Here is an 11,833-nt window from a genome sequence, read left to right as displayed (position 1 = left end):
AGAAAATTAGTAATACTTACCTTTGACTCTCTCTTTAAGATAAAAGAAGTATAATTAGTAGACCAAAGATCTGTCCATTGGGTAGCTCCAATTCACTCTCCCACCTGCCAACATGGCAGTGCCCACTCACCAACATTAAGTATTAATCTTGTCTTAATATTTGTCAAGTTGATTGACAAAAATCAGCATCTTGTTTTAATTCACATTTGTTTGGTTTTGAGTGAGGCTGCCATTTAAAAATATTTTCTCAGAAAAATGGCAGCTGAGCTGCTGCTTTCCCTTTCTCAAGGGAGAAATAAGTTCTTTTCCTTCTTTTTTTTTTTTTTTCTTAGAAGAGCTTGACTCAAAGAAGCTTTGGGAGACCAGATGGGGTTCTTGAGTTAGCCATCATATATCGAGTGACTGAACTGGTTATAGCCTTTAAGCAAAAGTTCCAGTGCACAACAAAATCCTCCAGGGTGCATTTTTACTTTAGAAATGGCATGTGTGTGGTAACTCAGAAAAGCTCTGTGGTTTCAGGTTCAGTGGAGTGATATAATTTTTCTCAGGAAAGTGTGGTAGGGGCAGCCATCTGTGTGTCTCTAGTAGTTGGCCCAGAGCCTGACACATTGTAGGTACCCATAAGTGCCCACAGATTGAGTAATTAAACTGTGCTGCCTCGGTCCTGAGGGACGACCCTCTGTAACCCCAAATGAACTATCTATACAAAAAACATTTTGCATCTCTGGTTGAAAAAGGAGTGCTGTAATAAATCGTAAATTCCTAATTGGGCAGGTCACTCAAAGGCATAACCACCCCAAAGAAAGCACATAATCATCTAATTCTTGCTTTCTCCCACCCTCATGGAACCTTCCTTATGTTCCCTCATTAATTTCAAATGCATAAAAGGAGTTGCAAAACTGTTATTCTCTGGAGCATCTGAGATTTTGTTCCCTGGCATATGTGGTCAGTTTTGCGTCAAATAAACTCATAAAAAGTCTCTACAGATTTGCACGTTCTTACGTTGACACACCCACTTATTTAGAATCCCTTACAGTTATTTTTAGTTTGAGTCTGAAACAGCCCTCTCGAAATCCAGGAAGAGAGATATTGCAAATTCTGACTAACTGCTAGTTCTTTGTAAAGGGCCAAGGGTGAGTAGTGATGTAAATATCATACTAAGGGCAAGTCTGACAAGAGCAGTTTTCTGGTAGGCACGTCCTTGGGTCCAGGTGGGCTAGCCAGGCTCCCCCAGTAAGCCAATGTGTCTTCCTTCTGGAAGACAACATTCTCAAGGTTCTAAGTGGCCTTTTCTGGTTATCTCTTATTTTTCTCTGCTTCCACGGGAGGGTTACAGTTGACTTACCACAATTAGTAAAAGAGTTCTATTAAATAGTTTATAAGGAAGAAGGTGAAAACTGGAATCCCAGAATGGAAAGGGCTGAAGGAATGAATATCTGGGGTCCTGGTTCTCAGCATTTTTCAACCTAGCAACCACTAACCATTTGTGGGAACTGTCAGTGGTCAGGCCAATGTAATTGTCAGCTCAAGGCCCAATGGTCAGTGGGGAGCCAATGAAGACTTTTTGTTGTTGTTCAAAATATTACAGATGTCCCTTTTTCTCCCCAATGACCCATTCCACCCCATCCCACCCCCCTCCCCAACCAAAGAAGACTTTAGAACAGGAATCTGAGTTCTAGAAGTGTCACTGCCTGCTCTGTAGAGGAAGGGTGGCTAAAGCCAAGTTGAAATTGGAAGTGTGGAGACCAGATGAGAGGCTTGGGAAAAGGTGGTAGAGTAGCTGGAGGCAAGTGTTTGGATTGGAGAAATATTTAAGAAATAAAATTAACAGTATTAGATAACTGACAGGAGAGTGGGATGGGGGTGAGGGAGAAGGAGAAGTCGAGATGACTCCCACCCAGGCTTCTAGCTTGGGTCTTTGGGCAGAGGATGGGACCATTTCTGGGTTAGGGGAGAAGGGGAATGTTACCAGGGAAACAATGAAGAGACCTCGGTTCTTGTCTTCTTGAGGGAAAGATTTCAATCAAGAGACAAAGTGTAAAAAAGAGCAAGAACTTATTGACCGTAGCAAAACTATACTTAGGAAAATGAAACAAGGAAGGGCACAGACAAAGCAACATGAGAGCCTAGGCTGGGCTGCCTTGGCTCACTGGGAAGTCAGAGAAAAGTGAGGGGAAGAGGGCCTTGGAGACAGGTTCAGGGGGTTAGTCTGGGACAAGCTGCCTCTGCCCATTACTTCACTGGTGGCAAGTCTGGTGGGGTCCCTTAGATGGAAGAAGGGGGAAGATGGCTCAGGCATGCCCCCCTGGGGAGCGGGGGGGGGGGGGGGAGCACGTTGGGATCTTCATTTTCAAGGGTTTTAAAAGCTGGGTGTTTAGGGGAGGATGTCAATAGACTATTCATCAGCTTTATGCTGATATACCAAAATAAGGTTTATTAATTTCATTTGTCCTTGAGTGTGGTTGGCAAATGGCACTAATTGGATTTCTGTTATCTGTCCTCCTGAGCCGTGTGATTTAAAGTTATTTACGCTCTGGCTGGTGAGGAGGAAAGCAAACCATTTACTCTCTGGTGTCCTTCGTTTAGGGAAGACAGGAGTTACTAGGTGGCCACAAACTGCTGTTTAATTATCTGTCTTACTTTCCCTATTCCACTTGTCCTGGAATTTTCCTAGCTTCTTACTATGCTGTAACAGGAGGAGCTGGTTTGGCCGGAAGATGTGTTGGGAGCAAGTTGTGTTTGAGGCATAGAGGGGCCTTCGGCCGGAGCTGAATTGCAAGGCTGCGGCGCGTGGGAGAGGGGTCTGGACTGGCCCGCACAGAAACGGAGAGGAAGCCCTAGGGAATCCCTAAGAACAGTAAGGAACTGGAAAGATTACCGGGTTTGGGGTGTGCATAGTCCGGGCGGTCACGCAGTGGGGTGCTCAGCCAAATGACTGAATGGATCCGTAGCCCTGCTCTCACCCTGCTCTAGGTCAGAGCCCAGCCGGGAGGGGGGGGGGGAGGGGGGAGGAACCGGATTTAGCCTCTCCAGGTCCGTCCCTCCGCTCGCCCACCCTCGCTCCTCAGCCATTGGGCAATTCCACTGTCCGTTAAGGGTCCGCCTCCTCAGATGAACCAATAAGGGCTGGCGAGAGGACGCTTCCTTCTGGAGTTGCACTGGCGGCGTTCAGAGGGAGGCTCCGGTGGCGGCAGGCGCGGTGCTTCTACGCTGGGGCGGCACCGAGCCCCGCGGCAGTGGCGCAAGCCGGTGAGGGCAGCGACAAGGTCCGAGGTTGGGAAGGGGTCGTGCGCGGGTTATGGACGCGTTTAACTCCACCGGGCCTCGCTGGCGTGGGTCTGCCACGCCCCTGGCTCGTCTCGGGTGATGGGGTGGAGGAGAGCGGAGGTCGGGTCGGGTCGGGTCAGGTGAGGTGAGGTGAAGGGGCGGGCCCGTGGCCGGCGGGGAAAAGCTGGGCTCACAGCCACGGTCATCCCACTCGCGCCACGCGCCACGTGGGCTCGCGACTAGCCAAGCACCCTTGCTGGGTACCGAGGCACTAGCTAGCTCCTTTAGCCCCGGGAGTAGCCCTGAGAGCTTGGCGTCTCTCTTATCTATGAGACCGCGGGTCAGAGACTTGAACTTGGGACCCGTTTGTTTCCTTTAGGGACGCTAACCTGGATCAGGGCTGAGGCAGACCGCCTGGCGTGGGACCCCGCTGCCCGGCTTCTCTGCAGGGCCCCGGGCGGGGGGAGGGGGCAGGCGCCCTCTGTTCACTCTGAGGGCAGCTCCTGCCTCAAGTTCAGCAGGGTGGACTGGGAAGAGGCCGTTCCTCAGTTCTGGGAGTTCTCGGACACCCCAACAGACAAACGAAATCCGAAAACACGTGGCAAATGCTCTTTCTCCCGGGTCACCGGAGAAAATAGAAAATAGAGCAGCTCTTTTTTTTTTTTTTTCCTAAGGAAAAATACCACCAAAGGCTGTTAAAGGTGCTAGGAAACTGTTTCCTTCATGCCTTTACAGAGGCAGATGTGAACCTTTTGGAAATTAGTTTGGCAATACGCATCTACAGCCTTTGACCTACCAATTCCTCATTTGGGAAGTAAGTAGGATAAAACCTAAGTAGGGAAAAGGTTGATGCAGAAGGTACAGTACAATTTGATGTTTTATAAATGGCAGTGGAAATGACCTTGGTATCTCGAACAATAGAGAGTAGTTAAGTAAATTGTGATTGTTTATATCAAAATGGGGTATTACAGATCCATGAAATGTAATATGAATAAAATGATCTTAACAGGAAAACTGGGTTCAAAGTTGTGGTTACAACTATATGAAAATGTGTACATAATGTCTGGAGGATAATACACCTAATGATAAAAGTAATTACCTTATTTTGGAGCCTCACAAAACCTTACGAGACTGTTATTCCCATCCCACCAATGAACAGCTATAGCTCAGGCAGTGTGTCTGATGCTAGATAGCTAGTATTATACCTGGAGTGCTATTGGGCCTTTAAAAATCACAGTTAGCCAATATTTAAGGGCTTGTTGTGTGCTAGGTACAAGGCTGGGTCTTGAAGAGCCACTGGTAAGGGACCCATGGTTCCTGAATTCTTGGAGCTTACAGGCTAGTGGGAAAGCAGGTATATAAATAAACATGGATAGTCTGCTGGGGAGAGTGAACATGGGAGCTAGACACTGGACTCTAGCAAGGGAAAAGATTTGGGAAGGAGAGGAAAAGGGACCACTGGGTCAGCTGTGAAGAATGAGTGAACTCTATGGGGAAGCCCACAGTGGCTGTGTAAGAGTTGAGAGTGTATACAGACTCTATTTTTCACATTTCCTGGGGTGTGTTTATGTGTTATAATGGGAGGTAGGGCAACTTGCTTAGGTATTTTAAGTTTAGCAAACTCTTTTAAATAGTTTACCTTAAATCACTTTTGTTCAGGAGAGTAGCAAATTACATGTTTTCAGAAGTCATTATTATCGAGAAATTAAATTTGAAACTTTAATTTTCAGATTTAAATAAACAACACCCTTTTGCTGAAGGAACACATTTGCTGGTATAGTTTCAGAATGTCAAGTACTGTATCCTACTGGATCTTAAATTCTGCAAGGAACAGCATCGCCACATTACAAGGGGGCAGGTGTTTCTATTCAAGGTGTGCCTCAAGTAGAAATAAATCAAAAAGGGCTCTCTTTTCCTGGGTATCAACCACCCTAAAAAACAATGCCCCATGTGGTGGCTTTGCTCTGCCGAAAGCCTATAGGCACACATCGACAGAGGAAGACGATTTCCACCTGCAGCTCAGCCCAGAGCAAGTAAATGAAGTGCTACGAGCTGGTGAGGCAGCACACAAGATTCTCAACCCCGTCAGCGTCAGTGGAGTCCCAAATTCAGTCTTGCGGTTTGAGAGCAACCAGCTGGCTGCCAATTCCCCAGTAGAGGACCGGCGAGCTGTAGCCTCCTGCCTACAGACCAATGGGCTGATGTTTGGCGTCTTTGATGGACATGGTGGCCATGCATGTGCTCAAGCAGTAAGTGAGAGGCTCTTCTACTATGTGGCAGTGTCGCTGATGTCTCAGCAGACCTTGGAGCAGATGGAGGAAGCAATGGAAAGCATGAAGCCCATGCTGCCCATCCTACAGTGGCTCAAGCACCCAGGGGACAGTATCTACAAGGATGTCACGTCAGTGCACCTTGATCACCTCCGGGTCTACTGGCAGGAGCTGCTTGAACTGCACATGGAAATGGGACTGAACATTAAGGAAGCATTAATGTATTCCTTCCAGAGACTGGATTCTGACATCTCACTGGAAATCCAGGCCCCTCTGGAAGATGAGATGACGAGGAACCTTTCACTCCAGGTTGCTTTCTCTGGGGCAACAGCTTGCATGGCCCATGTTGATGGGGTCCACTTGCATGTGGCAAATGCTGGTGACTGCCGGGCCATCCTTGGTGTCCAGGAGGACAATGGCATGTGGTCTTGTCTGCCCCTTACCCATGACCACAATGCCTGGAACCAGGCTGAGCTGTCACGGCTAAAGAGGGAGCATCCTGAGTCAGAAGATGGGACAATCATCGTGGACGACAGGCTGTTGGGCGTCCTCATGCCCTGCAGGGCATTCGGGGACGTCCAGCTGAAGTGGAGTAAAGAGCTGCAGCGCAGTGTCCTGGAGAGGGGCTTTGACACCGAGGCCCTCAACATTTACCAGTTCACCCCACAGCACTACTACACTCCACCCTACCTGACTGCTGAGCCTGAGCTCACATACCACAGGCTCAGGCCCCAGGATAAGTTCCTCGTACTGGCCTCAGATGGCCTATGGGACGTACTGGACAGTGAGGATGTGGTGAGGCTGGTGGTGGAGCACCTGAGTGAAGCAGGCCGGCACAAGCCAGACCTGGCCCAGAGACCCGCCAACCTGGGGCTCATGCAAAGCCTGCTGCTGCAGAGGAAAGCCCAGGGGCTTCACGTTGCCGACCAAAATGCAGCCACGCGTCTGATCAGACACGCCATAGGGAGCAATGAGTATGGGGAGATGGATCCAGAGCGGCTGACTGCGATGCTGACATTGCCGGAGGACTTGGCAAGGATGTACAGGGACGATATCACTGTCACTGTGGTGTATTTTAACTCAGACTCAATTGATGCATATTACAAAGGTTAAGAATCTCCCATCCTGTTGCCAAGGTTAACTTAAATGTTCTTTTGAGACATTTTCACTTACTCTTAAACTGGCTATTCAAACCTTACTGTTAAAAGGGTAGTCAGGTGTAGCTTGCTTAATAATAGACTAATGTGAGAAAAAAACAAACAGCCTAAGTTTAAAATCAATAGCAGTATACTTATGTGGCAGGGAAGATACCATGATCACAAAGGTGGTTTTCCCAGGGCGAGGCTTATCCATTGTACTCCAGATGTGCTGATCCCTGCGATTTCCCCAAATGTGGGGAACTCGACTGCATAATTTGTGGTAGTGGGGGACTGCTTTCATGCTCTCCCCCGAAAAAAAACAAATAGCAGTAATTTCATGTCTCTGTGTGTTTTGGTCACCTCTTCCACTCAGAGAGGGCAGAGACAGAGACACAGAATTGGCTTGGGCTCACGTAGCCCATGTCCTTTTATAAAGACACTTGTTAAACTGTCAGCCTGAGCCTCCAAAGGGTGAATTCAGTCATGATTTTTAATTCAGTCATATGAAGAACTTCAGAATCCTCTGAAGTTTTGCTGTAAAATCTGCAAACTTGATAATTTCCTCAATTCACAATTATGGACTTCTAGACTGTGAAGGAAGGTTTTGTTTGTTTTAATCACTAAGACCTAGGTTTACAGAGAATATTACAGAACACTTCTATGCAACATTCTAACCTTTTTTGTGATTAAACTTATGAAAACATTTTGTAATACTGCATTCTAGTCCTATTTTAGTTTATTTTAAAACTGAGTCCTCAAACTTGCAAACAGGTCTGCTGTCAACATGCTTGGAATGACCTGTCTTGGTTTTCAGCTGAGGGTGAGAGGGGCTAGGCCTCTGGGCCAGCTGAATTTACTTGTGCAGCTTTTGATCCCTTCCATTGGGTCCTACCCCTGAACCTTTGAGCCATACTAAGAGGTAACTTCTGTCTATGCCTTAATCCCTGGCCTTCCCTGAATTCATATTTTCTCCAGGGTGTAAGCCACTGGGGGTTTAGTGATAGTACTTAACCTTTCTGATTATACCTCTCAAACATTCTTCTGTTAATTCCTACCTTTTCTATACTGAATTTCCTCATCCTGCTGCTTCTAATTGCAAAGAATGCTTCCATTTCAAATGGTTGCAGGGAAGGAGAAAATGTGATCTCCTTGTGTCCGACTTTTAAGCAGTACTGGGTTATGCAGTGGATTATAGACTTAAGATTTAGCCTGAATCAGGAGAGGTGAAGAAGGAAGGACCTGAGAATAGTCACTAACCAAGGCTCCCTATGTGTATCCTGAGAGCCAGTGGGAGGAGGGCAGAGGGAAATTTGTCAGATGGGACACTTGCTTCTAGAATGGGGGATAAATCACATTGCTTCTCCTCAGAAACTGGACAGTATATAGAGTACAGGAGTTCAGGCAAAAATAAATGTAACTTGTAATAGCTTCTGTGGGCTGCACAGACTAAAATGAAACCATGTGGATCTTTTTTTGGGAGATGAGTTTCATGTTATGAATTATGGTAGCATTTAAATAACAGGAAATGTGTCCCTAAATGGAAACACAAATATAATCCCACAAAACTGGCATTTTTACCTTCCTGCCCTACATTAGTCAATCTTCTCCTCATCTCACCCCCTCGTGCCATCCACTGAAAGAAAAGCAAAATAACTAGGATTGACTTCTCATTTTTGTTCATGTCCCAGTGATATTCAAGTGTTGGTATACTTCTAGCTTGGGGACACATTTCCCTGCAAGTTTTCAGTGCAACTGGTTAGTGATAGGGCTCCATCTAAGAAGCTCTCTTTTGAGTGTTTAAGCCTTGGTTCTTTTTATCCTGAAACCATTACCATTCCTTCTAATCTAAATCTTAACTTAGAAGTATAACGTGAATCACTGCCATTCTGCTCACATGAAGGTTTGTTGCTAGAGCCGAAGGCTGCTTGTCTGACAACCTTTGCTCTTCATGCCCACTAACCCTTGGGTACCCTCGGAGCATTTACCTGGATTACAGAGCAGGAATCCTGTTTTGGAGCCAGCATGGTCATAAATATATCTGATTCACAAACTATTAGGACAACTGAGAGAATACAGACATCCCAGCTGCTTCTCTAAGTGTATCTGTTTTTTCTCTGCCAGTAGATTTCCTGCTTTCTAATTGGCATAGTGAGAGAAGAAAGGACAGATTATTGTCTGCCTTTTCCACTGTGAACTCTGTGAATGCTCCAAGGGGTGCCTCCTTGTTAAACTCCAGTGTGTGTCTCCCTGACCACAGTTCTGCTGTCATTGACCTTCCTGATGCACATGGGCTACTGCTTGAACACATGGGTTGAGAGGCGGTTGTTGGTACTTGTCAGGTCTTCCAAAGCATTTATCATTCCTTTTAATAAAGATTTCAATTTTGAGACTTCTAAAATGAACTAAAAAATGAGATTGAACGTTTAATATTTTGGTTGTAACTTGTTGTTGTTGTTAATCCTCACCCCCAAGGATATGTTTTCCATTGATTTTTAGAGAGAGTGGAAGAGAGGGGGGAGAGAGAGAGAGAGAAACATCGATGTAAGAGAGGTACGTCGATTGGTTGCCTCCCACACATGGCCCCGGTACCTGGCACCTACAACCGAGGTACATGCCCTTGACCAGGAATCAAACCTGAGACTCTGGTGCATGGGCCAGTGCTCTACCCACTGAACCAGACCAGTCAAGGCTTGGTTGTGGCTTTTGAATAAAGTATGCTTTGGTGCCTTAAATTACATATTTATTATTTTAGGTAAGAAACTTTGGTAATAATTGGCCTAATTTAGGTATTTTATATGTAAATAAAATACATCTCTACTGATTCTGGAGATTGGTCGAAATGGATAGGGAAGATGGTATTAGTTCTAAGTTCTAATTAGTATGCTAGGTCAAGTTACTTAGATTCAGTTTTCTGAGATGCTAATTATAACCTTAAAACTAATTTATTATAATGAAAATGTAAACTTTGAGGTATGTTAACATATAGACATTTCACCCAGAAGTATGACCAGCCTAAAAGATCTCTAGTATTGGGCACACTGGATAAAGTTCAGGTTAGACACAATTGATTTGGCTGGTACCTTTTATACATAAGTGAAATATAAATAGTTCACACTTCAGTTAAAGAAGAGAATAATTAATTGTATGGTACAAGAATATGTGTTCAGAATGAGTCTGGCTTGACTCTTTTTGTCTATCAGCCCTTGGTGACCTATGTTCATTTGACAGGGGGAAGCTTTAACTTCCCAGGTTAAACCAGAATATCCTTGAACTGACACATCCTAGTTTCATCTTAAAGTAGTTTATTGTCCCAGAATGTGACTCTTTCCCATGATAGAAAAAGCCCCAGTGTAGCTTAGGAGCCGGGGTGGCACAGCTTGTCCTGCTGCCATGAGCACTGCTGAGTCAAAAACATGTTTGGACTGCTGTGCAACCATCTGAACAGGCTGAGGTTCTGTTTTGGGGTTTTTTTAGATATGTTTTTATTGATTTTAGGGAGAGGAAGAGAGGGGTAGAGAGACAGAAACATTGATGAGAGAAATATTGATTGGCTGCCTCCTGCATGTCCCCTACTGGGGATCGAGCCAGCAACAGGGCATGTGCCCTGATTGGGAATCGAATGGTGACCTCCAGGTTCATAGGTCGATGCCCAACCACTGAGACACGCCTGCCAGACGAGGCTCTGTTCTTTATGCCTCGAGCACCTAACATTTAACCTGCCCCCTGGGAGATAGTTCTTAAGCATTTAGTTAGAAAAATTATTAACCATGTTATTTAATATTTACTGACATTTGTATTTTAAGCTGTATACCGATGTTCATATTTGACATTGATTTTCTAACCATTAGAGATATTTAAACTTGTAAATAAAAGAGGCAAAATGAAATTCAGTTTCTTTTGGTTTGAATATGAATTTTTTTTAGGTTCTTACAGCTCCAGATAAGGCCAGCCTTTGTTTCACCACCTTTATCGGGTCATGGAAGATTTTAGTCTGTTCAAGAATTCACTAGGAATAAAAAAAAAAAAAAAGAATCTACCCAAAAAAGAAGTTTTCTCTGCCAATTTTTTGGCTGCTGACTACACCGGAAGCCCTCATTTAGTGTGGGGACCTGAAAAGAAGGAAGTGAAGGCTTTCATTATGAGGGTGTCTACACAGTGCCAAGGCTTGTCTGCTGGGGTTTCATACTATTTACCTAAGCATGTTAAATCTTTTTTTTTTTTTAATAAAACCCTTTAAAATTTTTTAAAAATATATTTTTATTGATTTCAGAGAGATGAAGGGAGAGGGGGAGAGAGATAGAAACATCAATGATGAGAGAGTCCTTGATCCGCTGCCTCCTGCACACCCCCTGCTGGGAATGGAGCCTGCAGTTAATCTTTTTTTACTTTTTTTAATCCTCACTTGATGTATTTTTCATTGCTCTTCAGAGAGAGTGGAAGGGGGAGAGAGAGAGAGCGAAACATTGATGTGAGAGACACCTCGGTTGGTTGCCTCCTGAACTCACCCTGACCGTGACCTGGGGTCCAGCCTGCAACCAAGGTATGTGCCCTTGGTGGGAATCAAACCCAGGACCCTTCAGTCCATGGGCCGACACTCTAATCACTGAGCAAACCAGCTAGGGCAAATTTATGTTAATGTTAAATGCAGAGTCAGCTTTGGGGGGAAAAGTCTAGGCAGCTACCTAGACAGAGTTAAAGACCTCACTCCATCTCACCCCCACTAACTGAGCTATATCTCATTGCCTCTGGAGAGATACAGCTCATAAGGACTGCTCCAATAGATGCTTCTTAAAATGCAAATACAACATTATTATTAATTACTAATGTTATGAACATTAGTCATTAACACTAGTGTGGGCTACGATAGTTATATCAGGCCTTGAGGAGGAGCAGATTTGGAGATGGAACAGGAGAAAGGGAGTGTCTGAGGTCCCATTAGGATGATTAGAGGAGCTGTTTCCCTCTTTTTAACACGATAAACCAGGCTCAGGGGTTGAGAAATTTGCCCCTGACACCAAGGTAGGGCGCATTTGAGGCAAGTCTACAGCCCATGCACTTGTCCCAATACTGGGCTCTCAGAAAGGGATGGTAATTCGCAAAACATCTCTTAGTGCCCAATATTGCCCCAGGATGGTTCTAGATGGGGCAGAGAAGCAC

General features: G+C 45.3%; 1 protein-coding gene and 1 non-coding gene across 3 annotated transcripts; both read left to right on the top strand.

Annotated features, from left to right (window-relative positions):
* The first annotated feature begins 3,200 nt into the window (after nt 1–3,200).
* PDP2 (pyruvate dehydrogenase phosphatase catalytic subunit 2) lies at nt 3,201–10,550 on the top strand. 2 transcript variants are annotated; one of them, XM_016213554.2, is made up of 2 exons: nt 3,201–3,249; nt 4,998–10,550. In XM_016213554.2, exon 2 carries the CDS (start codon nt 5,055–5,057, stop codon nt 6,648–6,650), a length of 1,596 nt encoding a protein of 531 aa, XP_016069040.1. In that variant the 5' UTR covers nt 3,201–3,249; nt 4,998–5,054; the 3' UTR covers nt 6,651–10,550. The 2 variants fall into 2 exon arrangements, with proteins under 2 accessions (XP_016069040.1, XP_016069034.1); XM_016213548.2 differs by having other exon boundaries at nt 3,205–3,266.
* LOC148091043 (U1 spliceosomal RNA) lies at nt 6,825–6,988 on the top strand. The gene has a single exon (XR_015716051.1). It is a non-coding gene; the product is annotated as a U1 spliceosomal RNA (small nuclear RNA).
* Nucleotides 10,551–11,833: the final 1,283 nt, after the last annotated feature.

Source organism: Miniopterus natalensis, chromosome 18 (genome assembly GCF_054644295.1).
Source record: "Miniopterus natalensis isolate mMinNat1 chromosome 18, mMinNat1.hap1, whole genome shotgun sequence".
NCBI classification, from domain to species: Eukaryota; Metazoa; Chordata; class Mammalia; order Chiroptera; family Miniopteridae; genus Miniopterus; species Miniopterus natalensis.
This window is presented reverse-complemented; position numbering and strand designations above follow the sequence as displayed.